General features: G+C 41.9%; 1 protein-coding gene and 1 long non-coding RNA gene across 5 annotated transcripts in view; one reads left to right on the top strand and one right to left on the bottom strand.

Moving 5' to 3' along the window:
* Nucleotides 1-733: 733 nt before the first annotated feature.
* Nucleotides 734-13,030, top strand: SLC13A2 (solute carrier family 13 member 2). Its single transcript, XM_057420779.1, has 12 exons — nt 734-932; nt 4,050-4,178; nt 4,506-4,642; nt 5,655-5,881; nt 6,567-6,747; nt 6,965-7,087; nt 8,002-8,223; nt 8,320-8,421; nt 9,421-9,538; nt 10,316-10,477; nt 11,424-11,561; nt 12,185-13,030. Exons 1-12 carry the CDS (start codon nt 831-833, stop codon nt 12,314-12,316), a joined length of 1,773 nt encoding a protein of 590 aa, XP_057276762.1. The 5' UTR covers nt 734-830; the 3' UTR covers nt 12,317-13,030.
* Nucleotides 9,551-27,272, bottom strand: part of LOC130605356 (uncharacterized) — a 46,733-nt gene continuing 29,011 nt past the window's right edge. Inside the window, exons 1-5 of one of the 4 annotated variants that reach the window (XR_008973669.1) lie at nt 18,421-18,802; nt 17,478-18,130; nt 14,461-14,543; nt 10,177-10,209; nt 9,551-9,696 (exon numbers count right to left, since the gene is read on the bottom strand). This is a non-coding gene — a long non-coding RNA (uncharacterized LOC130605356). Of the gene's footprint in view, nt 9,697-10,176; nt 10,210-13,337; nt 14,544-17,477; nt 18,131-18,420; nt 18,803-27,272 lie in introns of those variants that run through there. The other 3 variants (XR_008973668.1, XR_008973670.1, XR_008973671.1) reach the window with 3 other exon arrangements.

Here is a 27,272-nt window from a genome sequence, read left to right as displayed (position 1 = left end):
TACCGAAGCTGTGTCTATAGACCTGCAAGAGCAAGGTTAAGAAACCCCAGCCTATGATTCACTGTGGCCAAGTCTTTCCCAATCCACTGAGATACAACAGGCTACATCAGAGTATAGGGTTCCCTCTCTGTCCCTAAGCCTGACTTATAACCTACTGGGCTGCCAGGTGGGAGCTTGGGTTCTGACCAAACCTTAGTATTTCCCTGGTTGCTCTTATGAGTAGAAGAAAGAGGGATTGTCATGAGGGCTGTAATACACAAGGATGGGTGCTCCTGCTCTCAGGTGGGGAGGACTGTGAGTCCCTTTCTCCATGGGGACTTGATGTGGCATTTGGTGCTGGAAGCTCTGCTCTAGTGGGGGTTTGCTACCCAAAGAACTTCTCAGTGAATACAGTGATGTGTATATAATGCTTCTTGACCTTTCTAAGCTCTACACTTTGAGTATTGCAGACCTTCAAGCTATTATGAAGGAGCAGTTTCTCTTTTTGTAGAAGAAATAACAGTACCTACTCAAAGAAGGCATTAGACAAGACATTAGTGTTCATTAAAAAGCATAGTTCATTTCAGGATGCTGTTAATAAACCTACTTGGTCCACAAGGAGTTAATTCTCTACTGGATTTAGCAGTTATCAGGAAGATTGTCTGAAGAAAGTACCTGGTCTGACACTTTTCTGCTGTCTCCTCCCTTCTTTGTTCTCTTCCTTCTTTCTCCGATTACAGTTCCAAAAACAACACCCAACCTCCCGAGGTCAATGGTTAATATTCCCAAGTGTTTATATAGCCTCCAGCAGCAGATCTAGGGTCCTTCAGCACTGGGCCAGCTCCAGCACCATGCCGCGCTTCTTGCAGATTATCCTGGCCTGCAAGAAATACCTGCTTGTGGTGCTTATACCCCTCTTGTTTCTTCCCCTGCCTCTGGCTGTCCCTACCAAGGTAAGACCTCTTAAATTGAATTTGATCTCCAAATCTCTCCTTAGAGTTGTTCCTTTTAAATGACAGAGCTGAGAACATACAGATCCTTCCGCAGAGGCACTTCATTTACGGCTTGAAGATCTTTTTTGTTTGCTGAGCAGACTCCTTTGACTACTGGTAGTGAAGGAATATAGAAGCCATGGGATGTAGATGGATAAACAGATACATCTGTGATAGCATATTCTAGAAGAATGCTCAGTGACAAGTGATTTTGTGGCTTTTGCTTTGCTTCTGCCTGATGTAGCAAAGGGCTTTCTGTGCTGAAGTTCATACGTGTGAACCTAAGACACAATTTAAGGCTCAATTTTTAATTCCCCTTCTGATTTCCTAAAAGAATGCAGTCCATATTTTGTTTTTTCCTTTCATTTTTTTCCCTTGTTGTCACTGCCAGGTAGAAGAGGCGTTTTCCTTGGTCAGAAGAACAAGGTACTCTGATACATGAGGATGAAGTAATAAATATTTCACTCTTTCTTTAGCATATTCCTATAAGAATCTTTCCAAACAGTGATTTAAAACTGAAATTGTCCAGCTTCAGAAGACACTTTGCCTAGAATTCCTTCCTTAACTCCAAATCCCTGTAGCATTTGTTGAGGTATTTCTGAGGCACTGATCACTCAAATGCAGTGTGCTGAGCAGGCAGACTGCCAGTGCTCTGACTTACTCCTCAGCCTCCCAATCTCTTCATGCAGACAGATCTAATCTCTGCTTTTCAGGTCTTTTATTGCAGTCCCAGCATTAGTAAGTCTCAATCTACCTCTCCTGTCACTGCTCTTTGGACGTCAAATCCCAGCTCTTTCCTTGGGTCTCTGCTTGCCCCCAAATCCCTGCTGACTCGCAGTTTCTAGTCTCCTTTGCCAGGCTCCATCCTCACTCCAGGAGTTCTTCCTTGTCTTTTCATGCAGCCTGTCCCAAAGCCTTTCCCTCCTCACAGCAGTCTTTTTGGAGCTATGTTATCCGAGACTTTGCAGCTATGGATTGCAAGCAAGAATGAGAGCATGGCACTGGCTTGAGGAGAAATGTGGTAACTGATGAGGAGTGCCCTCTTATTCTCATGCTATGCAAAGAAAATAGCTTAAAGTATCACTTAAACTTACTAAGAAGAAAAAACAGGAAAAAGAATCTTATTTTGCTAGTTAACATTCCATAGCCAAAAGGGTTCCTGAAGTTAAAGAGATGTGGCTCAGAACAGTTTTAAGTAGCCAGAAGGAGAGAGATGGGTTTTCTTTATCCTGAGGCCACGAGTTCAAACTTACTTGCTGGAGTCATTGTTACCATACAATGAGTCCTTTGTATTGCCTATGAAATGTTTTGGTTCAGTTTCTCTTTCAAAATGACTCTCTTTGGTTTCTAGGTAGTCACTTATAACACAATAAAGTCAAACTGTCCTGGACTTTTCCCTTTGCAATCTGTAAGAAGGTTTCTTGTGTTGGGGTTGTGCATTGTGGTATGTTAAGCAGGAAAAGCTGGTGCCTCAGCAGGAGGGGTTGTGAGCACACAAACTACAGAGTGGAATTTCACATTTTTCTCTTCTGTTGAGCTATTAACCTGTGCTATAATGACAGCTTTGGGCACTAAACTATTACAAATGAGAGCAAACAGTGCTCAAGATTTTGTCTAATGACAGAGAAATGTCATTACAGGACAACTGGTCATGTGAAAAGCCTTGTTCCAGCTTCTCCTGGGAGCCTGTGCACAGCAGGCTGAGGAGAATAGCACTGGGCCTACAATATATGTTCCAAAGCCCTGCCAGGGTCTCTCAAAAGACATCCACTGGTGTCTGTTAGGGTGAAAAATGGGAGAAAAAAGGATCATCAATATTGAAAATTGCTTTAAGTGTTTGATAGGATGTGTAGTTAAGGTTTTGAATGCTGTCATTCAAAAATAAGGCTCAGAAAGGTATCTTGTCATCTCTTCATTAATCTCTTTCAGGTTTACTTCTCCAACCCTGCAGCTTTGGTAATTTACCACCTAGATTGTGATCTTATTCTTTCCTCCAGACTTCTCAGCCTCCCTGTTCATCCTTCCCCTTCACCAGCTCCATAACTTCCAGGCCATGTCCAGAAGTCCTCAGCACGTTCTAAAGCATCACAAGTTTGATCCTGCAGGCAGGCATTATCTTAGCTCCTCAGTTTAATCCTCTGTAATCTCACCATTACAATGTCCATCTCTTCATTAATGGTTTCCTTACTTAGCATCACTCCATTTTCATTCAGGTGAGATCAATTTCATATGAATTTCATTCATTCATTCATGCCCACCCTTAATGTAAGCCCACACAACCACTGTTTTCTTCCTTTGGATCTGCAGGTACTTATTATTGTGCCAGTTGCAAAATGAGGAAAACACTGTAACCTGCAGTGTTAACTTTTCCTTACTCTCTTCATCAGCTCATCTATGTGAAAACTGGTTGTGACAAGCTATCTAGTGTATAGGGACCAAGTTAAATATTTGTATATAAAGCTTGGAGTGGTTCTCCAAAGAATTAAAGTGTTTTCTCAGAACGAGGAACATGGAATAAGGGATCATACCTCCTTCAAAGGATAGTCAGTGGAAGCTGAAACTGGTCTGTGACTGGTTTGTCAGTGAGCCTTTCAAAGTCTGTACTAAGCTAAAAATCCAGTGAAGAACAGATAAAGGTATTTAAGGTACAAGGAATCCAGGCTGTTGAAATGAGTTGGGGTTCACCTGAGCCATGTCCTGAAACACGTGGAGAAAAAGGTGGGGAACCTTGGCTGGCTCAGTACCTGTTTCTGCACCTCCATCAGCAAAATCCCGAAGCCTGTGCAGGGACTGCTAAGCCTTATCATGAAGGGTTCAAAGTCATCAGTTTGTTTCTTTTCCTATGGTTCTTTGTTTTCCCCATTGGAGGCCCCCATCTTTTCCTCACAAGGTTGTTGAATTGCTTGTCAGTTGATTATGATCTGCATAGGTAGGAGGATAGATAGGAGGGGAAGACAGAGAATAACATTTTCTCTAACCCCTTTGTCAGGCAATGAATATAGTTATGGGCTGTTGCTTTCTCAAAGCTTAAGTAAGATGTACAGTCTGTTCTGATTTCATGTACTCTTCTTCTGTCAGGAGGCCCAATGTGGTTATGTTATCATAGTGATGGCACTGTTTTGGTGCATGGAAGTGCTGCCGTTGGCTGTCACAGCTCTCCTCCCTGTCCTGTTCTTCCCATTGATGAATATCATGGATTCAACAACAGTAAGAAATCATACTCTATACATGTTTGCCTGTGTGCTTGCTGGTCAGCTTGTTTGGGGTTTATTTCTAACATGATTTTCAGAGCAAAGAAGAGCAAATGGCACTTCTGATACACAGCAGTTATCTGTCCTCTCCATAGAACAGGACTTGCATGAGCCTAGAGTGAACTCTTGGTGGAGCTGCTAATCTGAATCAAAGCAAATCCACTGCTGAGATGCAATCCATAGTTACTCCATGCTAATGTCTCCAGAACGAGATCCTCCCTCAGAAGATGCCTTCTTTCTTGGCTCCTTGTCACTGTTTTCTCTCCCTTGTTCCATGTTACAGGTGTGCCGGGAGTACCTGAAGGACAGCAATATGCTTTTCATTGGGGGACTGCTGATGGCCATCGCTATTGAGCGCTGGAACCTACACAAACGCGTTGCTCTGCGGGTCTTGCTTATCACTGGTGTGAGACCAGCCCTGTGAGTAACACTGTGGGATAAAGGACTTTATGGCATTAGTTGCCCATCGTCTCCCATGTGAATCTGCAAACTGTATCCTACAAATGCTTTTCTACAGTCCAAGTGAGTCAGTGCCTGAGCAGACCTTGCAAATGGGGATCCTTTGATGTGTTACAGACCTGGTGTGTCTTTCTGGAATGCCAAATGGCTTTAGGTGGAGAAATAGCAATAAGTCAGTGCCAGAAAGACAAGGGTGCTGCTGGGCTTGGCCAGAAGCACAGCTTTAGACAGTCAGGAAAGACTCCACACAAAAACATACTCTAACTGAGAGAGAAGAGGAAATATGGGGATGCTTGTTTTGAAAACAACAAATGTTTACCAGACTAGAAGTTTAAGCTATGCAGAGGCTTCATGGCTCTATTTAATTTGTCTCAGATCATAAGAAGAGGGAATAGTGAAGGAAATTACAAAGCAATAGAATAAAAACACATACAGATAAAACCCTTTTCATCTGATATATAATCTACGTCTCATCTAAAGAATAATTTTGAGACAAATAACAGAGTAATACTGAAACATGGATTAGAATTTTATATGAAGAAAATCTTAAATAATAGAGGGGATAAAATGCCAAAAAAAAAAGAGAGATCATCTTCCTTACGGCTTAAACTGATTGCCACTTGGGCTCAAATTCAGCTTTCCTCTTCGAAATACATGATAATACATTAATATGTGTTGTTTAGGTGGAATGTCTTCCTCAGAAGCATGTAGAATAAGCAGGACACTGACTGGATAAACTGCTTCAAGCTCCCAGCTTCCCCTTTCCTAGTGCTAAGAATGTAAAAACATAACTGGCTGAAACTGTGAAATCTTCCTGTGTCATTCCCAGAGCAGACCAGGGTAGGAGGAAGTACTGGGTGTGAGTTACTAAGCAGTTTCCAGACCAAAAGCTTTGTAAGCAAAGCTTTGCAATGAAGAAAGGGCATCACAGAGCTGAGTTCTGAACTGACTTTTCCAAACCTTTTCACGTCAGACTTCTCATGGGCTTCATGGTTGTGACTGCCTTCCTGTCCATGTGGATCAGCAATACTGCCACCACTGCCATGATGGTCCCAATAGCACAAGCAGTGCTGGAACAGTTGCACAAGTCAGAAGCAGGGTCTAATTCACCTGGCCAAACATCTGAAAAGATCAATAAAGCCTTTGAACTGCAGGAAGAGTCAACTAAGCCAGGTAGCTCCAAAGAAACAGAGGGAAAAGGTGAGTGGGTTACAGGTGGTTTTCTCTTTGGGGTAATGGAGGATGACCTGAGGCCTTCTTCACTGTCATTAGAGTTGTTAGTAAATTCTGAAGGAAGAATGTACCCAAAGCATTCTGACTGCATCCAATGGCATTTAAGAGGCTCTTCCATGAACCAGACAAAAGCACATTAAGATCAACTGACTTGCTGAAGTTACAAACAGATTGAAAAGATGAAAAGATGATAATTAATCAACAAAACAGCAAAATGTGTAAATTCTCACTTACTGGAAGCCTTTATATTAGGTTTGATATTTCCCTCTATAGTTATATTAGTTCAATTGTTATCTACTGTGTAACTTATCAGATAATAGGAAATTCCTGAGGGAAAATTTCATGCCAGAAGGGTAGAGATTAAAATGATGTTTCTAATCCAAAGATATGCAATCATACAACAATCTCTCTTTACCAGCTGTCTTGCCTTCTTCCCCTCTTTGAGACAACTCAAAATGCAAATCTCAGTGCCAGGAGTGAGGTGCTGGTACAGAACAAGTTCTCTTCAGTCCAACTCCTCTGGCTCTGTTGTACCTCCTGGAATTTTTTGTGTATTGTGTCCTAGCCTTGAAATACTGAATTATGCAGGCACAAGATCTTTTCCTACCCAATCTAGCTCCTGTAACACTTTTGTTCTTGTCTTGGGACCTAGGTAATAGTTATGCCCTGACAGTCGAGGAAGACAGAAAGAGAAATGAAAGTCTGCTAGAGGAGAAACACAAGAAACTCAGCAAGGGAATGTCTCTCTCTATTTGTTACTCAGCCAGTATTGGAGGGATTGCAACTCTAACTGGGACAACACCAAATCTGATACTGCAAGGACAAGTTGATGAGTAAGTCTGGCTGAATTTGGGGTTACATACCCATTAAAGTGCATCATTCTGCCACAGCTGACTTCCAGCCAACACAGAGAAGGAAAATACCCATTTGGTAACTTTCTCGGAAGTCAGCTTGTCTTCCTTAGTGGGTCTCAGTACCTCTGCTTTTTTGAATCATTAAATACAGAAGAGTGCAGAATTTTGGATGCTAACAGCCATCTGCATTCCACAGGCTCTTTCCTAAAAATGGCAATATCGTCAACTTTGCCTCCTGGTTCTCCTTTGCCTTCCCCACCATGATCTTGTTACTGGCTTTGACGTGGATTTGGCTGCTGATACTGTACTTGGGCTTTAAGTAAGTACCCTTCACACACTGTATTACAGCTGACAGGCCTGTTATCAAGTATTCATTACATGTCGGAAGACTAGTGATGAGCTTACGCTTGAAAGTCAGACAGAAGTGACAAGTCCTCACATACAACAGACACTACCAGAGCAGCATACTAAGTATCTATTAAAATACTGTAACTTTGCCTCTGAGGAATCTGATCAAACCCCTGCTAAGTACACTTGGTAGATGACAACATGAAGTTATAACTGCATACAACCTGTTCTGCAGCATTGCTTTCAGGCCCTGAAAGACTGCTGTGCTTCAAACCAGGAATTTAATTTCTACTTACACTTGGTAAATACCTTTGTGACAAGAGTTGCTCCAGACCTAGAGGATTCGTATTGTGCCATTCCCAGTGCTAATCACCCCATACCACCAGCTTGCATTGCCTACCACTTTAATACTTAGCCTATCACTTTTGGATTATCCCCATCCTCCTCTCTTTTAAATTGAAAGAGTGCTGTAATACCTGAAATATGTAATACCACCACTTTCAGCTGGAAATTCCACTTTTAAAACTCTCCTTTTCCATCATTTTTAAAAAGCTTGGCAACTGTTTACTTCCTGGTGATCACGTAGTCGTGTCACTCAGACCAACATTGCCATTATTTCCCCATGTGTCCATATAGCACCCCTGCCTGTCTGTAGAGGATGAGTTTTCAGGGGCCCAAAGCTTCTCTCTGGTCATCATGGTAATACACAGTACAATGCAGTTACTATCCAACACCTATGGCTGCTGATGTGATGATATATATGATTTCTATATGCATATATAAATACTTCTATCTAAAAGACAATATGATCATGTATTACATTTGGATTCTTACCTTTAAGGATATCTGGCAAATTTCTGATATTTCTTGTCCATCTTCTTCTAGTTTTCATGAGAACTTTGGGTGTGCTGCAAATGCCTCTGCAAAGGCAAAGGAGCAACAGGCCTATGACATTATCAAGGAAGAGAGCAAGAAATTGGGCTCAATGAAATTTGCAGAAATAGCAGTTTTGGTCCTTTTTGTACTACTGGTAGTGCTCTGGTTTACAAGAGATCCTGGCTTCATCCCAGGCTGGGCAACAGTTCTGTTCAACAAAAATGATACGAGGTATAACCCCTTCTCCTCCTCACTTTGAATAAAGTAAGCTAGATTTAATGAAAATGAGAACAGAGCTGAACTGAATATCTGCCTGACCTCTTGCAGCTATGTCACTGATGCTACAGTTGCCATCTTCATCTCGGTTCTGTTGTTCATCATCCCTTCTGACGTGTCAATCAGTTTCAGAGGCAATGACCAAACAGGTACGTTTACATTAAACAAGAATTCAAACTGCTCTTCCTGCATAGCTGTAATGCTTTAGGCTAGGCAAGGCACATAGCTAATGAAAGTTCTCTGGTTTTGTAATTTAACTAAGTAGGAAACACTTATCCCAGCAACGTTCTGGACACTAGTACACACATCTGTAAAAGCTGCTGGAGTCTTCAGGAGAGAATACATGACTTACCAGATATGTTGCCATACTTTTCCATCCCTCTTACCTGTACTCTACGATGCCTTTTGGAGCAGCTACACATCACATCATATTGTGTCATATTGTGTCCAGTTCTGGGCCCCTCAGTTCAAGAAGGACAGGGAGCTGCTGGAGAGAGTCCAGCGCAGGGCAACTAAGATGATTAAGGGAGTGGAGCATCTCCCTTATGAGGAAAGACTGAGGGAGCTGGGTCTCTATAGTTTGGAGAAGGGGAGACTGAGGGGTGAGCTTATAAGTGTCTATAAATATATAAAGGGGGAGTGTCACGAGGATGGAGCCAGGCTCTACTCAGTGGCAAACAATGACAGGACAAGGGGTAATGGGTACAAACTGGAACACAAGAGGTTCCACTTAAACTTGAGAAGAAACTTCTTCTCGGTGAGGGTGACGGAACACTGGAACAGGCTGCCCAGGGAGGTTGTGGAGTCTCCTTCCCTGGAAACATTCAAAACCCGCCTGGACACATTCCTGTGTAACATTATCTAGGTGTTCCTGCTCCAGCAGGGGGATTGGACTAGATGATCTTTCGAGGTCCCTTCCAATCTCTAGCATACTGTGATACTGTGTGATACTGTGATCACTCATCAGTATTTTTGCAAGTCAAGTTTTAAATCTTTGTTGATGATTGCTTTAAGAGATAATTCCAGTCTACTTGGATCTTGCTGGCAGAAGTGTTTCCTGATGTTCAGACTAAACTCACCTCCCTCCAGGAAGTTCTCTTTTCTCTGGAGGATGCAACAATGGCTTACAAAATCTTTCTGGGTTTTAGGCAGCAAGCCAAGGATCCAAGCACCCCCAGCTCTCCTGGAGTGGAAAGTAGTTCACCAGAAAATGCCATGGAACATTGTGTTTCTGCTGGGAGGTGGCTTTGCCTTAGCTAAAGGCAGCGAGGTAACACTCCTCTGCTTACCTGGTATTTGTGTCTTCCTGGGTGTTTTCCATCTTGCTTTCCACGAGTGCTCTCCCAGAACACAAGAGGGCATGCTGGTAGCACTAAACATGCATCTCCTCAGCTAGTGGCAGTAGGACAGACTTCCTTAGGAGGAATCCTGTGATGAGAACAAATCCTTATTGTTGCTTGTGCAACTGGGATGGTACTACCAATCCAGGCAGCACATTAACTGTGTTTCTAGAAGAGTGGATGATTAAGAAACTACCCCAACACATTGAAAGTTTTATTAAATAAACCTTAACTGATGTGGAAAGAATGAGGAGATGATGTGCCCAGGATGGGCCTCCAAACTATTTCAAACTAACTACTTATGGAAATAGGATTTAAATTAAATTAGAAGACAAATGTAGAGCTAGCTGGAGAACCTTCAGCAGCAGATAAAAATGTTTAGATTAAAACAAAAAGACCTGAATGTTGATCATGTGCAATAATGACTTGACCAGAGAAATAATTATTTGCCATCAATAACATACTATAATGCAGTACCTTTTTCTTATTTTAAATTCTTTGCAAGGGAAAGCATGTTTATTGTTATTTAACCTACCAAATGATTGTATCTATGAGCATTGCCTTTTACTTGTTCTACAGAAAGCAGTTTGCATGAGAGCTCCTGTAAGAAGGGAAGGTAGAATCAATATGAGAAATGTAACTGGTCTGTGATGTGGCTATTTCCTCTCCAGCCTACTGTCCTGACAAACCTCTTTCCTCTGTTACAGGAGTCTCATCTGTCCTCATGGTTAGGAAGCAAACTGAGTCCTCTGCAGCAAATCCCTCACCCAGCTATTGCTCTCCTGTTGTGTCTCCTTATTGCCACTTTCACTGAGTGTGCCAGCAATGTGGCCACCACCACCCTCTTCCTCCCTATTCTGGCTTCAATGGTAAGTTCCAGCATTTCAAAACACTCTTATAACAACAGCTTTCAACTCTTTCCCAAGCATATATCTGCTCAATTATAAATAGCTGGCTAACACAGCCAAGCACTGATTCATGTATCTGATCAGGAATACAAGATTTATAATGTACATATATGCATGTGGATGCATATATACTCACACACACTGTGCTCAGTTCAACCCTTCTAAAACCATGGCTGCTGAAAAATAAAGGGATTAAATTCATTGACATATTAGACTTTGCCTTCTGGCCTAAACAACCTCATGAGGTCACTGCCAGCTGTACTTGTTTTTTCCTATTTGTTCTGCATAGAGACAGCACCAGCAGCAGCATTTGCTTCCCTGCAACATTCCATTACTGTATTTCACTCCCACCACTGGCCTTCCAGAAGTCTCTGAAGGTGATAGCATTAGTCAGGCTTTATGACCTAATTCAGATTTTTGCATTTTCACAGATTCCTGTTGCTGGGGTAGACACAGTTCTGCAGCATGAAAAGCTGGTTCCACACAGAAACTGCAATAAGCTCCACCAAGATCTGTTTGCATAGGCACCAGTCTCACCCCTAAACCACTCACCTTCAGAGCTTGGGCTACCCTGATTCCTCTGATAACAGAGTTTTGTTCTTAACCAGTTTGAAGCAACATTTTTTCCTGCTTTTAGAGTGGAGTACAACCATTATTAATTTATGCTGCAGGAGTGATCAGATTCCACCATCAGGAACACAAAGCACTGACCACAAAATCACTTCTTGCATTTGCTGCATACAGACATTGGCTGGAATTTGCTAAAGCAGAACCAACGTTTCAGTGGCTGCAGTGTTTGTAAAAGATTGAGGTTTCTGACGTAACAAATACAGTCTCTGCCAAAAGATTTCTATGTGGGTTTGTCTATCAATCAAAACCATCATATTTGCTCTCCCTCCTTGCACAGGCTGAAGCGATCTGCCTCAATCCACTCTATGTCATGCTGCCCTGTACACTTTCTGCATCGTTGGCATTCATGCTCCCAGTGGCCACTCCTCCTAATGCTATTGTCTTCTCCTATGGACAGCTCAAAGTGATAGATATGGTGAGTGAAAGCCCATTCTTTTCAGAATTTTCATCATTATAAAGAACAGTAGCACTTACAAAGATGCCCTTGAGCTTTTAAAGAAAAGGCAAGGCCTCTTGAACATCTTCCAGTAAGATCTTGCTGTCAATGAGAAATGACAATGTCTAACTGATTGAAAAGGACAAAGGTAGATCATAGAGATGTGAGAGTCCAACCACCTGGACAGTCCTGCAGGTACAAGGGGAAAGGCCAGCCCATGTCACTAGGCTGCCCTGATGCCCTTTCTCACTATATTAGGGTAAGACTGACAAGGATACCATGTCTCTTGATAACTTTTCTAACCCATGATTGATCCAAGAAGTCCAAAGTAACATTAGAGACAGACATCAGGTCAGAAGAGAAAGTCCCACAAAAGTGGATTAAAAGGATTTCAGAACTTCTAGTTTTATCCAAAGGAAACTCATTTTTCCCTAATACAAATTATATTTGTGAAGAAAACCAACTTTGGTGTAATTGGATGGAGTTATGATGGACTTGTAAAAAAGGTCAAAGATAAAACCTAACCATACACAAAACCCTAATCATCAAGGAATTAAAAAGAACTCAGTTCAGCTTGTAACCTTTCTCTTTTATAATTCCAGGCCAAATCTGGGTTTGTACTCAACATTCTAGGAGTTCTGACGATAAATCTAGCCATCAACACCTGGGCTTCATCTTTGTTCCAACTGCAAACTTTCCCATCTTGGGCAAATAAGACAGGTACATGCCCGTAATATGGAGAGGCACGAAAGCAACACAGTTTCTGTTGGAACTGCAGCGAGAGCAAGACTATCATCTACGTGTGTTTTGCCAAGGCACTGGTTAAGAGACAGGCCTGCTCTGTGGAAAAGGACAAGCCACCTACAAGCAAAATCACTCCGTTGATAACAGCAATAAAATTGCCTAACAGTGCTGTTTAGCTGGCAATTTTGTTACCCTAGAAAAGGTAACCTTTGGCTTTCCAACTGTCCCAGGTATCTTCAGGTTTTCTGTCTCTGCAAGGGTAGATTTTCCCCAAGTGCTACACTGTTTTTCCAGTTCCTCCTGCAGAATGTGAAATCTGCAGCAAGAAAGAAGAGAAGTGTGTATATAAAGAAGAGACTGTACATTGCTGGTCTCCTAATCCTGATGAGTATACAGTCTGCTGTGTATGTGTTCAAGATGTATATGACTGTTAAATTCTCTGTGGGCATTCCCAGCAAGACATGTGCTGTATGATTACAGACAAGTCCCATATTGTCAGCCCACTATATTACTTTGAAATGTATTTATTTGCAGTCCACTTATGAATGTAAAAGACCATTTTATTCCTAGAATGTCTCTCCCATTGTTATTTATGTAAGATTACAGCTTGTGAGGTCATGATAAGAAGAGCAATATTCTTTTGAGAAGGAGAGAATCCCTGTGTCCTAAAATATACATGATTGAATTAAAGATTTTTTTATGTACCCCTGTGTTATGGAGAATTTTCCCATTATATATCAGTGCTTCTGTCTTCCATGTACCAGCTGCTTGTGTGTGGGCTTACTTAAAATATCTTTAAATCATCAGAGAAGTTAACATAATTGATTTACTCTTATTGTTAAAGTAATCATTACTTCATTATTAGGAGTCCAATTTTCTTGGGATCTCAAACCCAAGATCTTCCTTTGCAAAAGCCTCTAATACTGTTAAATATTTAATCTTATTCTGCTGGAACTGACTTGCAGTTCCTAATGACTGAACTGACAAAGATACTAGAATATCCAAAGACACTTTGTCAAATCAAGCACTTAGTGCCATAAATGGGCTCAGACACACCAGTTATACAATAGGTGCCCTTGAACCCTGCACTAAATGCTTTGTTTTGTTGTTGCCTGCCCAAAGTCTATTGCATTTCTGAAGTCCCACTTGAACCCTACAGGTTCAATGAGAGTGAACATGGGTGAATTTCACTCTAAAATAGCATGCATGCTCTTCAGAATCTTCTTTCTTTCTCTATGGTAATTATGAGGTGACAAGGACAGAGTGCAGTGTACATGTGATTTATGAGATGTTAGAATTCACTGACCTGCAGTAGTTTATCTCCAGTTCCAACTGTCAAGACAGTTCTTGTGTCTGCTGCTCACTGATTCCCTTTGCATTCATGGCTTCATTGCTCTGAAAAATCACCTACTCAGGAAGAACAGTTTGGTATTAATCCTTCAGCGGCTTTGAAAGATAGTGTTTGATTTGACATGTGATAGGGATCCAATAAACTATCCACAGCACGAGAAGGAAAGGCATTTATTCTCTTTTGCTAATGAGCTCCTGGGTAATTGATTTCAATCACATAATGACTTGCTCAGGCCACTGCTAAACCACTCACTCACCTTCTTTCCTTTTGCATTTACCTCTATCAAATAACATAAATCTGTCTAAATATTTTCATTACCCTGCTCATCCTGTGTCTGAGCACCCAAAAATGACAAACTCAAGCAGATGATTTGCTGGAAGCCTCTCCCTTCTTTGCTCTTTGTCTACAGCATCAGGGCACTGTGCATAGCTTTTGTTTGCTTTTTGTTTTCTTTGAAACACTTGCCCAGAGTTTACATGTCCTTCTAAATTACTGCTTAGCTAAGCAGGAAATAGAGCATTCTTATAACATATCCCATCAGCCTCTCCTTCCAGCCCTTTAAAAGTGTGTTATGATTCTTTGAAGTCTTTTCTATTAGTCTACATTATTCAGAGGCTGTGGTGTGCATAACTACATGCAGGAGCACAGGTGCAATCTTTATGGCAATCTCAAGAAGAAAGAAGAGAGACATCAAGTAGCACAGAGTGTCATGGGGCCAATGCAATAACACTGGGTGTTCCATGTTCATTAGCATATATGAGTATATCAAGGTTAGCGACTTACCAGAAAAGGGCTGCAGTGAAAGTTACACAAGGGGGATGTACAGATGCTTAGCTCCCAGAAGAACAGGGGTGAAAAGCTGTCATCTGGAGACAGAGAAGTCAACAATAATGTCAGGGTATCAGCAGAACAGATAATTTCATTAATAGTTTCCACCTTGAAGTGATGGTAGTAGCAAGTATGCACTGGGCAGTTTATTGCCCTGGGTGTGTCTGAACACAGGAGTAGTTGAGGTGCAGCTAAATATAGTGTGCTTGTGCAAAACCCAGTAACACTATTAAAAACGTTCATCATTTTGTAAGCAAAGCAGGTAGAAAGTGTTTCTAAGCCCCATTATTACACAGATCACCTTTGAAGGGTGGTTCCCCATTATGTTTCCAGATATTGCCCTCAAGGAGTGGCTCTATTTCCCATTGTGTGATCAAATTTCACAACCTTCTGTGAAACTGCCAGCTCAGCACCTGCTGTACTTAGGTGCGATTTCCAATGCAGCTCTTCATTTTGGGGTTGACACTCAGTTGGTTTTACACAGGAGCTGTAAGTGATAAATTTGTTAATCAGAAGGGGCTGTCTGCCTCCTTGCCTGCCTTGTCTAAAAAGCAAGTGCTCTTCAAAACCACAAAATACAGGTTTCCCACAGTATATGCCAGTGAGTAAGTGGGTGACTCGCAGTCACCTCCTCCATTTTCCCTGGAGTTATGGTGCTGTCTTGCCTTGCCTTGCCCAGACACACGCACACACACACGCACACACACACGTTCTACAGGCACATACATGTACACCTAAGAGAATGTCAAGGATTTAGCCCAGTAAAACATATGCATTTCTACAACTTATGGCCCCACAGAAAACCAGCTTGATGTTAAGCAGGCTAAGACAACAATGAAAATAGCTTACAAGTGAGAAAGGCACTTCATCATAAACATCTTGCCAGCAATTTGTAAAGTGGCATTTAAGTGATGCAAGGGTCACTTCAGCAGGCACTGGAATCATAAACAGACTTAACAGTCCATTTTCAAGCCAAAACAGGTTAAAGTTAATCCTCAACTTGGTTTGGAGAAACCAAAAACTTGCTCCCAGTCACTTAAAAGGTATTAAAATGAACTTTAAAGAAGCCTTGTTGTAGAGCGCTGACACCTTGAAATATATCTAGATCTTACAACTTAATTCCTAGGCTTTCATTAAACAAAACAAAAAACTGCTTTGAAGGAAACTTTATCATATAATAGACATAAAATAACTCTCAAACAGCTGAAAAATATTTCAGAAAACAAAAGACAAACCAACAGAGACATGAAGGTCCAGTGTTTTATCCAGCAGCCGTCAGCATGTATGTAAATCTGGGCCGTTCTCCCCGAGCTGTAAGAGCAGCTCCCCTCTCATGCTTGGAGCCAATTCCTCCCTCAGGTAACTATGGCATGCAGTCAGCAGTGTGTCCAGGGGCAGGGGGTTGGAACTAGTTGATCTTAAGCTCCTTTCCAAGCCTAACTATTCTATGATTCTATGATCTTAGTGCAAAGGTGCAGCTCTCTCCATTTGGCATATTCGTTCAGGAACACAACTCTCTGCTCTCAATTACTATGTTGGGTTTAGTGTACGCAAAGGCAGAAACAGAGTTTATCGTTTCTGCAGTGATGAATAACTAGAGAACAGAAAATAGACATAAAAGAGCTTAGGAAATACGTAACTTGAAAACATCAAGGAATTTCACAACACTCTATTTTTTTTCCAACACGGAACCAATAAAACTATTTACAACTTGATTCACTGAACTTTACGATTTGAGTTAGTAATGACCAAGTGCCAAAGTCTGGAAATGAAGTGGTTTGAATGTACTAATCACCTGGTGTCCAGAATAACAACTGTTTAATACAACTTAATCACTACTGTCAATGCTGTGCATTTTCTCCTATTAAAGAAACATTTAGTATTATTTATCCTTTAATCATACTTAACAGACTGAAAACGTCAGGTTGCTATTCAGGGTGTAGAGTCCCTCGCCCTGTGCCATCTAGTGGCTGCAGGCACTGCACCAGGGCATGCCCAAGGTTCCCAAAACAAGGCCAAGCACCCACGCTGGTGTTGATCTTCCTCGGAAAACACTTTTAAATAGCTAAGGGGAAGTCACGGAACAAGAGGAACACTTTTGAAAGGCAATGCAGGACAGGAGAGCTGCAAAATTAATGTAATTGATTCAAATTGGCAAAAAGAAAAAAACCCCAAAGCACAAACTTGAAAACAGAGAAGGAACAGAGCGGTTAATTCAAGGGTTCAACACTTCTGTCTCATTAGACATGATTTAGATCAGACCAGAAGCAACTGCTTGAAGGCTCAGACCTTTTGTGCTTGTGTAAGACATCTCTCTTGCTAAAGCTCTAGTTGTGATTGCTGTTAGATGACACTGTGCTCTAAATACTATCAACAAAACCATCAAAACTTCACACTGCTTCAAGTTTATACTATTCAGCCAACTTTAGGTTGGTATTGAGGTTCTCTTGCCAGCCCAGCAGTCTCATTTCCCTTGATCCCTGTCCAGCCAATGAGAAGCAGAACGATTTCAAGTTTTCCCAATACCTGCCACTGGGACCTGGGACTTTCCATGCTTTGGAAGGAAAGGAAAGCCATAGGACGCCAAATGTCATCAATTCTGCTGATTACAGAGCTGATTTCTTTCTATAAGGCAAAAGTGGTCAGTGTTGTCCATGAAACAAATGTCTGTATTACTGTGGAATTGCACAATGTCAGAAGAGCAAGTTGTGTGCACTAGCAGAAGGGGAACGCAGCCTGGGCACAGCTAGTGGCTACAGCAGCAGTTTCCCTGGTTGCCTATCAAAGGGATCTTACACAGTGAGTAGTGGTTGTTCTGGGGCAGTTGTAGTGCCTGCAAAGGGAAAGACACGTTTCCCTTTTTGCTGTAGGACTCTCCTGATGAGACTTGCCAGAAAATTCAAAAGGATCCTCTTTATTTTTTAAGATGTCTGTCACCTGAAGGGAGGTTGAATTTTCCTCTTTATTCTTACCTCTGGCAATATCATTCCAGCTCCATGAAACATGCAATCATAAATCACTTGCCTGCATTGCAGATAACACAGTTGTACAATGCAACTTCCTCACACCTGTGCTTTTTTCTTTTCTCCTTCAACCGAAGCAAGTGGTGTTGTGGTATCTAGAGTTACAATTGGTACTAAAGAAATAGTAGTCTCAGAAGATACCACCCAGTCAACGTGAAATAATCACTGTCATTCCTTTAGTGTTACATCTTTATAATCCAGGCTACATAAAAAATAGTGACATCATCATGACTTTGAGAGACTTGCAAGCTTAGGGATGAAACCAGAGCAGTTCTTCCTCTAATTAGTGGCAAAAGGCAACGACCACAGCGAGCACATGAGTCCTTCTGCATAGTCACAAAAGAGCAGAGAATGGCACAGAGAAACCAAACTCCTCTGTCACAGTCATACATTATGTCTTCATTTAAGATGCTCTGACAGTGGACAGAAAAGATGATGTGTACACAAGACAAAAACAAACCTCTGAAATGCATTCAGCAAAGTGTAGCTGCCAGAGGGACGGGTGCTGTCTGCCATCCTGGCTCCAGACACAAGTGTCTTTCTCCCCACGTGCTGTGTGGAAGTGCAGGAATTTTCTCTGTTTCTCTATTTTGGCACAGATACTGTAAGGTAAAAACCATGCACTTTATTAGCCTAGAAGAAAACTCTTTGGTGTGTTTACACTGTAACCACACACCTGTCTCTCAGAAATACGAGACAACTGATGGGGAAAGGGGAGGGGACTGACATCTTCAGCTTCCTCTGCACCAGGTGCAGTCAGGCATGTAATATCTTTTTAGCCACTATTTTGAACCAGTGCCACTTTTGGCCTACTGTACCTGCTGAACAGCCCCTGCAGGGAATGACTCCAAAACATGCCCATGCTCTCTGCTCCAGCAAGATCAGTTCTTACCTGGAGCCCTGGCGGGTGCATACATAAGTCAGCCAAATCCTGAAGCTATTCTAGTACAGCTGCAGTTCCTCCAAGTCACAGAAGGACAAAACCACTAAATCTTATACAAAATGTATTGCTGCATTTTTCTTATAGGATGCTGCCAGTTCATGTTCCATTTATACAGGAGGTAGATGTGGCATTAAGGAAACTTGTTGTCTTGTCCCACTGTACCTGTGTCATAAAACATTAATGGAGGGGACAGAGAAGACTGTCCCACCTTCTTAGCTCCTCGAACTAATGTATAAAACAGTAAAATCCAGTTGGATTAACTGTAACAGATCTAAGTGTCTGGTTCTTCTGAATAAGATCGTTTGATATTCCTGGGAAGACAGGGAAAAAGTGAAGATATGTAAAAAAAAATATATAAAAAGAATAAGTTGATTTGGTTTTTTTACAAGAACAAGTTTCTTTGTGTCATGAGGACAACAGCAAAACATGGTTCCTGTTTGTTAAGATAGTAGCCATGCAACTAAGAACAAAGTAGCTGTTATTGCAATACTGATTACATAAGACCAAACATAGAATCATGGAATAATTTAAACTGGAAAAGACCTTTAAGACCATGGAGTCCAACCATTAACCCAGCACTGCCAAGGCCACCACTAAACCATGTCCCCAAATGCCACATCTACACATCCGTTAAACACCTCCAGGGATGGTGACTCTGCCACTTCCCTGGGCAGCCTGTTCCAGTGCTTGACAACTCTTTTGGTGAAGACACTTTTCTTATTATCCAGTCTAAACCTTCCCTGGCACAACCTGAGGCCATTTCCTCTTATCCCATCACTTATTACTTGGGATAAGAGACCAATGTCGCTACCCTTTCCTCTCAGGTATTTGTAGACAGCGACAAGGTCCCCCCGAGCCTCCTTTTCTCCAGGCCAAACACCCCCAGCTCCCTCAGACTCAGCCCACTGATCCAGCCTGCTCACATCCCTCTGTGGAGTCTTCCTACCCTCAAGCAGACCAACACCCCCCTCCCAACTTGGTGTCTTCTGCAGCCTGACTGAGGGTGCCCTCGATCCCCTCAGCCAGATCATAGATGAGGATATTAAACAGAACTGGGCCCAGTACTGAGCCCTGGGGAACACCACTTGTGATCAGCCACCACTCTTTGGGCTCAGCTGTCCAGCCAGTTTTTCACCCTGTGAAGAGTGCACCCATCCGAGCCACGAGCAGCCCATTTCTCCAGGAGAATTCTACAGGAAACAGTGTCAAAGGCTTTACTAAAGTCTATGTAGACAATATCCACAGCCTTTCTCTCCTCCACTGAGCGGGTCACCTTGTCACAGAAGATCAGGTTAGTCAAGCAGGACCTGCCTTTCATAAGCCCATGCTGACTGGGCCTGATAACCTGGTTATCCTGTACGTGCCGTGTGATGGCACCCAAGGTGATCTGCTCCATCACCTTCCCTGGCACTGAGATTAGACTGACAGTTCCCCAGATCTTCCTTCCGGCCCTTCTTGTAGATAGTGTGTCACATTCACTAACCTCCAGTCAATTGGGACCTCCCCTGTGAGCCAGGACTGCTGAGGAATTATAGCAAGTGCCTTGGTGAGCACCACCCTTCCTCCAGCTCCCTTAGTACCTCGTGTGCCCAAGTAGTGGAGCAGGTTGCTGACCATTTCCTCTGCACCCCAAGAACAACTGGTCTTACTATTAAAGACTGAGGCAAAGGCAGCATTAAGTCCCTCAGCCTTCTCCTCATCCTTTGTTACTGCTTTCCCTGCATCCAAGAAAGGATGGAGATTCTCCTCCTTTGGGTGCCAGTGTATTTACAGAAACTTTTTATTGCCTTCCATGGCAGTAGCCAGTTTAAGTTCCAGCTGGGCTTTGGCCTTTCTAATTTCCTCCCTGCATAAAGTCACAATGTTCCTGTAGTCCTTTTGAGTTTCCTGCCCCTGCTTCCAAAGGTCATAAACTCTCTTCCTCCCCCTGAGTTCCTTCTCTTCAGTAACAGCGTGACATGAAATCATGCAGTATTTACTGAAGCAGAATAAGCAATGTGAAACCGGTTTAAGAAAGTATGTCTTGCCACACAATATATGACAGAGCAAAAGGCATGACATGCTTTATCAGCTGTTCTGGACAGGTAGTGATGGCTGGAACTGTTCTGTGCTGCTCAAAAGGGGCAGTATGGAATTGCATTAGCTAATACTGAAATGTACATGGGTATTCCTATCCTCTCTACTTCTTGCATCTGATGGCATGCAACCCTACAAACCAGAGAAAGCAAGGTCTCTATGTTTAGGAACTTAGATCTTCATTGAGAAAGGGATATTAAGGTGATGATTAATGTGAACTCTGAGCTACAGTTTATAAATATGATGAGTCTTTAATTTACACAACAAGTAATAGAGATTAGAGGAAAGAGCTTGAGAGGGAGGGAGAGATACCTTCATATCTAACTTATGTTGCTAACACGCTCTCATTACAATTGGTCTCACAACAAAATCTTTCAAGAGTCAATATGTTTCAGCTTAAGACATAGAAATAGCAAATAGCCATGTGTCATCTACACATTAGAGCAAAGAATTCCCAAACCCGTCCTGCAGCGGAATGCCTGTTTCTTCTTTAAATCTTACTCTGCTTATTTTGTGTCATGAAAGAAGTACCTGCATCTTTGGCAGTTGTAAAAATATCAGGCATGGCACCACCTGCCAGACTAATAACAATAATTAGAAATGTAATAAACTGTTCATTGGCAAGGTAACAAATTGTCTTATCCTTTGAAAGTCACACTGGCCTGAGGCAATTCCTCACAGACATTGGCCATGGATGTCACAAGAGCCTGGGTGAAAAGCACTGTGTGCAGAAAAACAAGAGAGGAACAAAATGAGAAAGAAAACTAAAAAGGCACTGACAAAGAGACACTGAAGCAATGGGGAACAGCTGCAGTGCGCTCTCATCCTAGCGAACAAACCAGCAAAACTAAGGAGTTGAGCATGAAGATGAACCAACCCTTCTGCTTCCCAAAAAAGCTTTCAGACTGGGGCACTTGGAGGATCACATGAACTCCTAGTTACTTGCTTAAGAAGATGAAACAATTTGAAGTGAATTTAGAATGAAAACTTCAGTTGCAATTACTTCTTTTCATCCTCCTTAATTCTTTTCATCTTTGTACAATGATCTTTCATCAAGTAATTTGCACTGGATACCTTCCATAGTGGGTTCCTCAGCCTCTTCTATCTCACACATTTAACTCTAAGCCTGGCAATCTGAGATCAATATGTTTTTAGCACTGAAACTCCTCTAAGTGCTAAAGCAATCTTGGTTTGTCTGCCAAATAGCACTTAATGGCCTGTTCAGGATTTCTCCCTCCCATTATTACTTTCCATTTGAACAGACCACACACAATTTAACATTGCTTGTTTTCTAAGAGAGTGTTTAAAATCATCCTCAGCAATGAAAATCTGGTTTCATATTTTCATGACCTTATAATGTTTATGCCCCCTCTTCTGTGCAATATGGTTTATCCCTAAAAAGCCAGTTTCTGAGATGTGTGAACATAAAATATTTGCTTCAGTCCCTGCCCTTCCTCATCCATCTTACAGAATATATGCACTGAAGGGAACACAGCTACCGGTTCCCTGCTTACAGAGAAGTGCAGAGAAGAAAATAAAGTCATAAACGCTGCATAAGCACTTCTTTCTGAGGCTTCTGATGATTTCACAGTCCCAGTAAGTCATCTAGGAGGGGCCCATGCCAGGCAGCAGCCTGCTTTTGTTCTTTGCTTTGTACTAAGAAGGGAGGGACATTGCTGAGGTACAACACTTTGAGTATTTATATGATTCATTCCTTCTTTCATTGAATCATTTTCTAGTTTCTAAGATAATACCTCTGGGATGATTTCAACTGCTGCTTGCGGAAGCACAAGGTTTTATGTTTTCCACTATTGTGTGAAGATAAAGATGAAGGAAGGATTGCCCAAGCAAGATGTGAAAATGGTTTGGACAGGATGGAGGAAACTCTCTCCTGTAGCTCTCATTACTGACCATATGGCTCTAAAGCCTTGCACACAGGAGCTTGGCAGGTTAGCTCAGAACCCTGACTACCAGCCAAGTATAGCTCCATAACCTTCCTGCTGAACATGCTGCGTATTTCCCCAAATCCAAGCAGTGCCCTAAACAGTGTCAAATAATTCATCATGTGTTTGCACATACCCACATATGCTATTCCTTTTGAATGCCCCAGGTAAACCCTTCCCACTTTTTCTTTCTGTTTCATAATCAATAGGTGGTAGAAGTTTCATAATCAATAGCTGGTAGAAGTTGAGGCAACACCTTGGAGTGGTGGCATTAAGCACCTATGAGCTTTGCCTATAAATACTATAACTATGTTCTAATGAGCTCCTCAGAAACTCATGTTTCAAGAACTAAATTTGAGTCATATTCCTAAAACAGCTTTTTTTTTTTCCTGCAATACAACACTACTAATCCTGTTTATACATCTGGAGCTCTCTCATTGTCAGTGCTTTTTGGGAAGCTTGGGAAAAATGTTCCCCCAGAAGTCTATGGAAGTGGAGAACAGCTCCAAGGGCGTGCATGTATTGGCACTAGCTGCTTATGGAGCACTGTAGTTAGGAACATCCAAGCACACTTCAAGAAAGGAAGAAGACAGACCAGTTGTACTGGTTATTAGACATGGTTAAGGGGCTGAAAAAGCAAGAAAGAAACCCAACAAAAACCCTAAACCAACACACACATGTTTGTGCCAAGCCAGTTATAAGAAGATAATCATGTGCTGGCCTAAGCCTCTGGCAGGAGTAAAACACTGTTAGCTGTCTTCTAGTTAGCTAAATATTAATCATCCTGTTTAGAACTAATCATGTCACTAACTGGTTAGAAACTTGGTTAAAGGTTGTGGTGCAGAGAAGGTGCACTGGTTTAGCTCTAGCTGCAGTATCCCTAGACTTCTACACAGAATGTGTTGAGCAAGGCAAATACAAGAGCAATATTCCAGTTGTTAGCAAATTCATAAGCTTTTTGGAAGTGACAAAGGAGGTTCTGAGAGAGCCTGAAACAACCCAAAACAGATTCTCTTCGGTTGCTGTAAAGGAACGGTGCAAGAATAGAATGTGTTTCATCTTGGCTTGCAGAGTAGGTAAGTACAAAGTAAGTACAGTAAATTGCTAACATGCTTCATCTGGACCACAAAGCAAGACTGCCTGTCATTCACAAACAAATGTTGTTTCTAAGCGCTGTCACAGCTCCAGAAAGGATGTTGCATGCTCATGACAGAATGTCAGCAAGGAGGAACAGACCAGAAAATAGCCTGAGAACTAAAAGATGCACACTATTTGGGGAAGGTGTGGGTTATTCAACACCTTTGAAATCATCTTGCAGCTTAAAATAAATGGAAAATCAAAAGAGCAGGCAGCAAGCCTTAGAAGCAATAGTATGAAGTAATGTATGAGTGATCATTTCATTGCTTATGCCTTAGCACTAAGTGGCCAAACCTGCATAACATATTCAGAATCATGAATGTGACAGGATTGGGTTTGGAAGACTCATACAGTTCAAAGGCCTCACTTGTAGCTCCACATGTTCTTGAAACTCCCACAGTCCCTCAGGGCCTTAAAACCAGAATGCAATAGCATTCTCCTTTGAATCTCATGTGGTCTGACCTTTAGAAAGTCCTATTCAGATAGAGGAGAGGTGCCTAAACAGAGGATCAGCCAACTGTTCTTTTCTCTCTGGTATCAATACCAAAGTTTCCAGAGCCACTGTCACTGTCAGATTGATAATGAATTACCGCTGGGATTCAGTCACTTGTCTTCTGACACTGGCCACACTCTTCTACAATCTTGACTTTGACAGAGACTGTGGTCAGCAAATGACCATTCTCTGGAAACTGGTGTAAGGCAACTTTCTCCATATCACTGCCATGTCACCAAAACTCCCCCAGTAGCCTCATACTGTGCTACTCTGTGATGTTAGGAAAAGCCTGGCAGCCAAGAATGAAGAAGACAAAAGAGCAAACAAAGCCAGGCTGCCAACTTACCACTTCTCCAGCAGCTTCAGGCTAGGAAAGCTTCTCTCTTTCTGTTAACCTTGCAACAAAAAAAGGGAAGAAAATCATGGAAGACTCTGAATTGTAAAGTCAACAAGAGGGAAAGTTGAGAGGATGCTGCCAACCCTTCAAGCATCATGTTCTGGGAGAAAAGAAGAAAGTTTTTTGATACATTACAGGACATTTCAACCTGATTTTGAGGTCTGAAACTTTACATGTATACAGCTCCAAGGAGGAATAAGCATTCCTCCCTGAGGACAGGAGGAAGGTCCAGCTGCCCTGGAGTGGTGCAGGGTCCTGACCATGGCATATGATACTGAATAGTTATAAGGAACAAACCACTATGCACAAGACAAAGTAAACCAGTGAGAAGAAATGGAGATTATTACTCCATTAGCCCAATATCTGTCTTAAATTATCTCACTCCTGTATTGAAAGTTGCATACTAACAGCAGTCTTGTCAAAAAAGCAAACCAAAACATCCTGCTAGATGACACAATGCCTGTAACATGTGTGTACATCACCTCCCTGAATCTCACCTAGAGCAGAAAGGCACAGAGTCAAGTCGAACGCCCCGTCTTGAGCTCATCCTCCTTTCTAAAGTAACAAAACAATAAGAGCTTATAGTGGCTGTCACATTGCTCCAGATGCTCTGCTTTATAGGTAACACTAAATCACTGGTCAGGAAACAATATTTCATATATAATAATGGTTCTTTATATTGTAATTTCAGATTAAACAATTAACAAACAGAAAGTGCTGCAAATGCCAACAAAAGAGCATCTTATGGGCGTGCCAGATTCGGAGGCTGTAATTCACATCTCCCTGGTGGATTTTATCCTTCAGTCTTCCAAGTGAATGCTGCAACTCACAGCTCCACTAAACTATAACAACGACAGGGAAAAAACCCTCGGATGTCAGTGTTTTGTCACAAGAAGAAGCTCAGAAGGGAATGAGAACAATATTCTCTTTTCTATATGGAATGCTGACATAAGCGCAGTTGACCAGTGAGTTTTTCTATTCCCATTAAACTACCAGATAAATGCACTTGGGATTATTTCTTAGGGACAAATATGGGCCGAAGTGTATGTAGGTTAAACCAAGGTGTGTATTCCCTAGGGATATCTCAGAAGATAAAAAGCAAGCCCTGACTACTATTTAAAGGCAGCACAGCAGACGGTTAAGTTACACCCAGGTGTGTCTTCCCTCGGGTGATCCCAAGGGAGAGATGCTGGGCCACTTTTCCTAGTTAATGGTGGCAGAATAGCTGGTTAGATTATGTCTGAAGTCATTTTGGAAGCTTATCATCCAAATGTTAGGATACAAAAATTGTAAGCCTCCAAAGCTATGTATGATAACAAATGCTGCTGCCATCACTGCATAATAAAATACAATGTATGAAGAAAAAAGGCAATAAGCCCACTACTAAATTAAATAAGAATATTTTAGCAAAGGAATTACTTGATCCTCTGTCTGGACACAAAATGTTCATAGGGAAAATTCCTCACTGACACATTTCCAGATCAGCAAGACCACTCTTGCCAATTCTAAACAGCAGGAGGGGTTTATAGTGAGGTCAAGAGTGGTTTTCTGTGTAAGGAAGCCCAAGAACACCTTATGTTAAAGTTGATCAAACATTCTGAACTGGACACAAAGTCTCATGCACACCTTGGAGCTCAGCTTAGCCATTTCCAGTGCTTTGAAAAGCACCAGCTAGTCCAGGAAAATACCTTTGAGACAAGGCTCAAACTGTGGAACATAAGAAGATAATCATATTTTTTCAACTTCTATTATAAAATGAACTCATATACCCATAACGCAGCACTACAGGAAGCAGATCAGGCAGGGTGGATGACTCCCCCTGAACCAGAGAAACAAATAGGGAAGCAGGAGCTTGAGCCACTCATTCCGGACAGATTACAAAGACATCCTGCTATGGCAAGTCATGCAGACTGTCATTTCTTTTCCCTCTGCTGTAACTGCCTGTATGGATCTATCAAACAGTACTACCACTTTAGTAATCTTCAGTGGACAACTGAGCCTTCAAGAAAGGTGATCAGAGCCATTTCCACCTGCTGACATTATTACTTCAAACTCTAGTCTCAGTCAGACCTCACTGAATTGGTTCCACTGACTCACATGATGAATATTTACTCTGCAACTTTGATGGCTGCTATTTTTTTCCCCCAAGAAATGGCAGATCAGCTCTAGGAACAGAATTTAACAGTTCAGAATCACTACCAGTACTGAGGTACTAAACAAGTACCTTAGCCTTTCAACAAAAGCTCAGACCAAGGAGAAATGTAAAGGTAACACATTACAGTAGGCCAGTCTGGATCTGACAACACTACGTTTGTTCTGATGTAAGCTCCTTGATCTCTTCTGTTCTTTGCTTCTGGCATATGGCATCATCTCCTGAAGACCAAACTGTTTAACAAAACTCTTCACATTGACTGCAAGACAGCTGTCAGGAAAAAAAAATACTCACTTTAAATTCGACAAAACTATTCTGCTACCCAAAGGATAAACACTATGTAGCAGTAATGCTGGGTGGGCTGCACTCTTCCATGTCCACAAAGGTGAATGTTGATAAAGGCTGTGATACACGTTGGTAAGAAACAGGAAAAGTCTGCAGCAAATAGTGACACCCCCTTTCCTCTAGGTATTTCCTCCTGATAGTTATCCCAGGCAAGAAGAGATAATGCTTGCCAGTCAGTGGTTCACTTTCATTCAGGATCTTATCTCTGCACTGCAATCGACCTGTGACGCCAGCTCAAGTAAACACACCCAGCAACTT

This window comes from Pezoporus wallicus, unplaced genomic scaffold, assembly GCF_028554395.1.
Source record: "Pezoporus wallicus isolate ANWC-B61680 ecotype Strahan unplaced genomic scaffold, APGP_CSIRO_Pwel_v1 contig_14787, whole genome shotgun sequence".
Lineage (NCBI taxonomy): Eukaryota > Metazoa > Chordata > Aves > Psittaciformes > Psittacidae > Pezoporus > Pezoporus wallicus.
The sequence above is the reverse complement of the archived record's forward strand: the minus strand, read 5'-3'. Positions and strand labels throughout refer to the sequence as shown.

Excerpts from the sequence above, each read along its gene's own strand:
- SLC13A2 (XM_057420779.1), top strand. The coding sequence starts at position 831 with ATGCCGCGCTTCTTGCAGATTATCCTGGCCTGCAAGAAATACCTGCTT. Across the intron at positions 5,882-6,566 it reads CAAAGAAACAGAGGGAAAAG|GTAATAGTTATGCCCTGACA; the intron begins GTGAGTGGGTTA and ends CTTGGGACCTAG. Across the intron at positions 6,748-6,964 it reads CTGCAAGGACAAGTTGATGA|GCTCTTTCCTAAAAATGGCA; the intron begins GTAAGTCTGGCT and ends TGCATTCCACAG.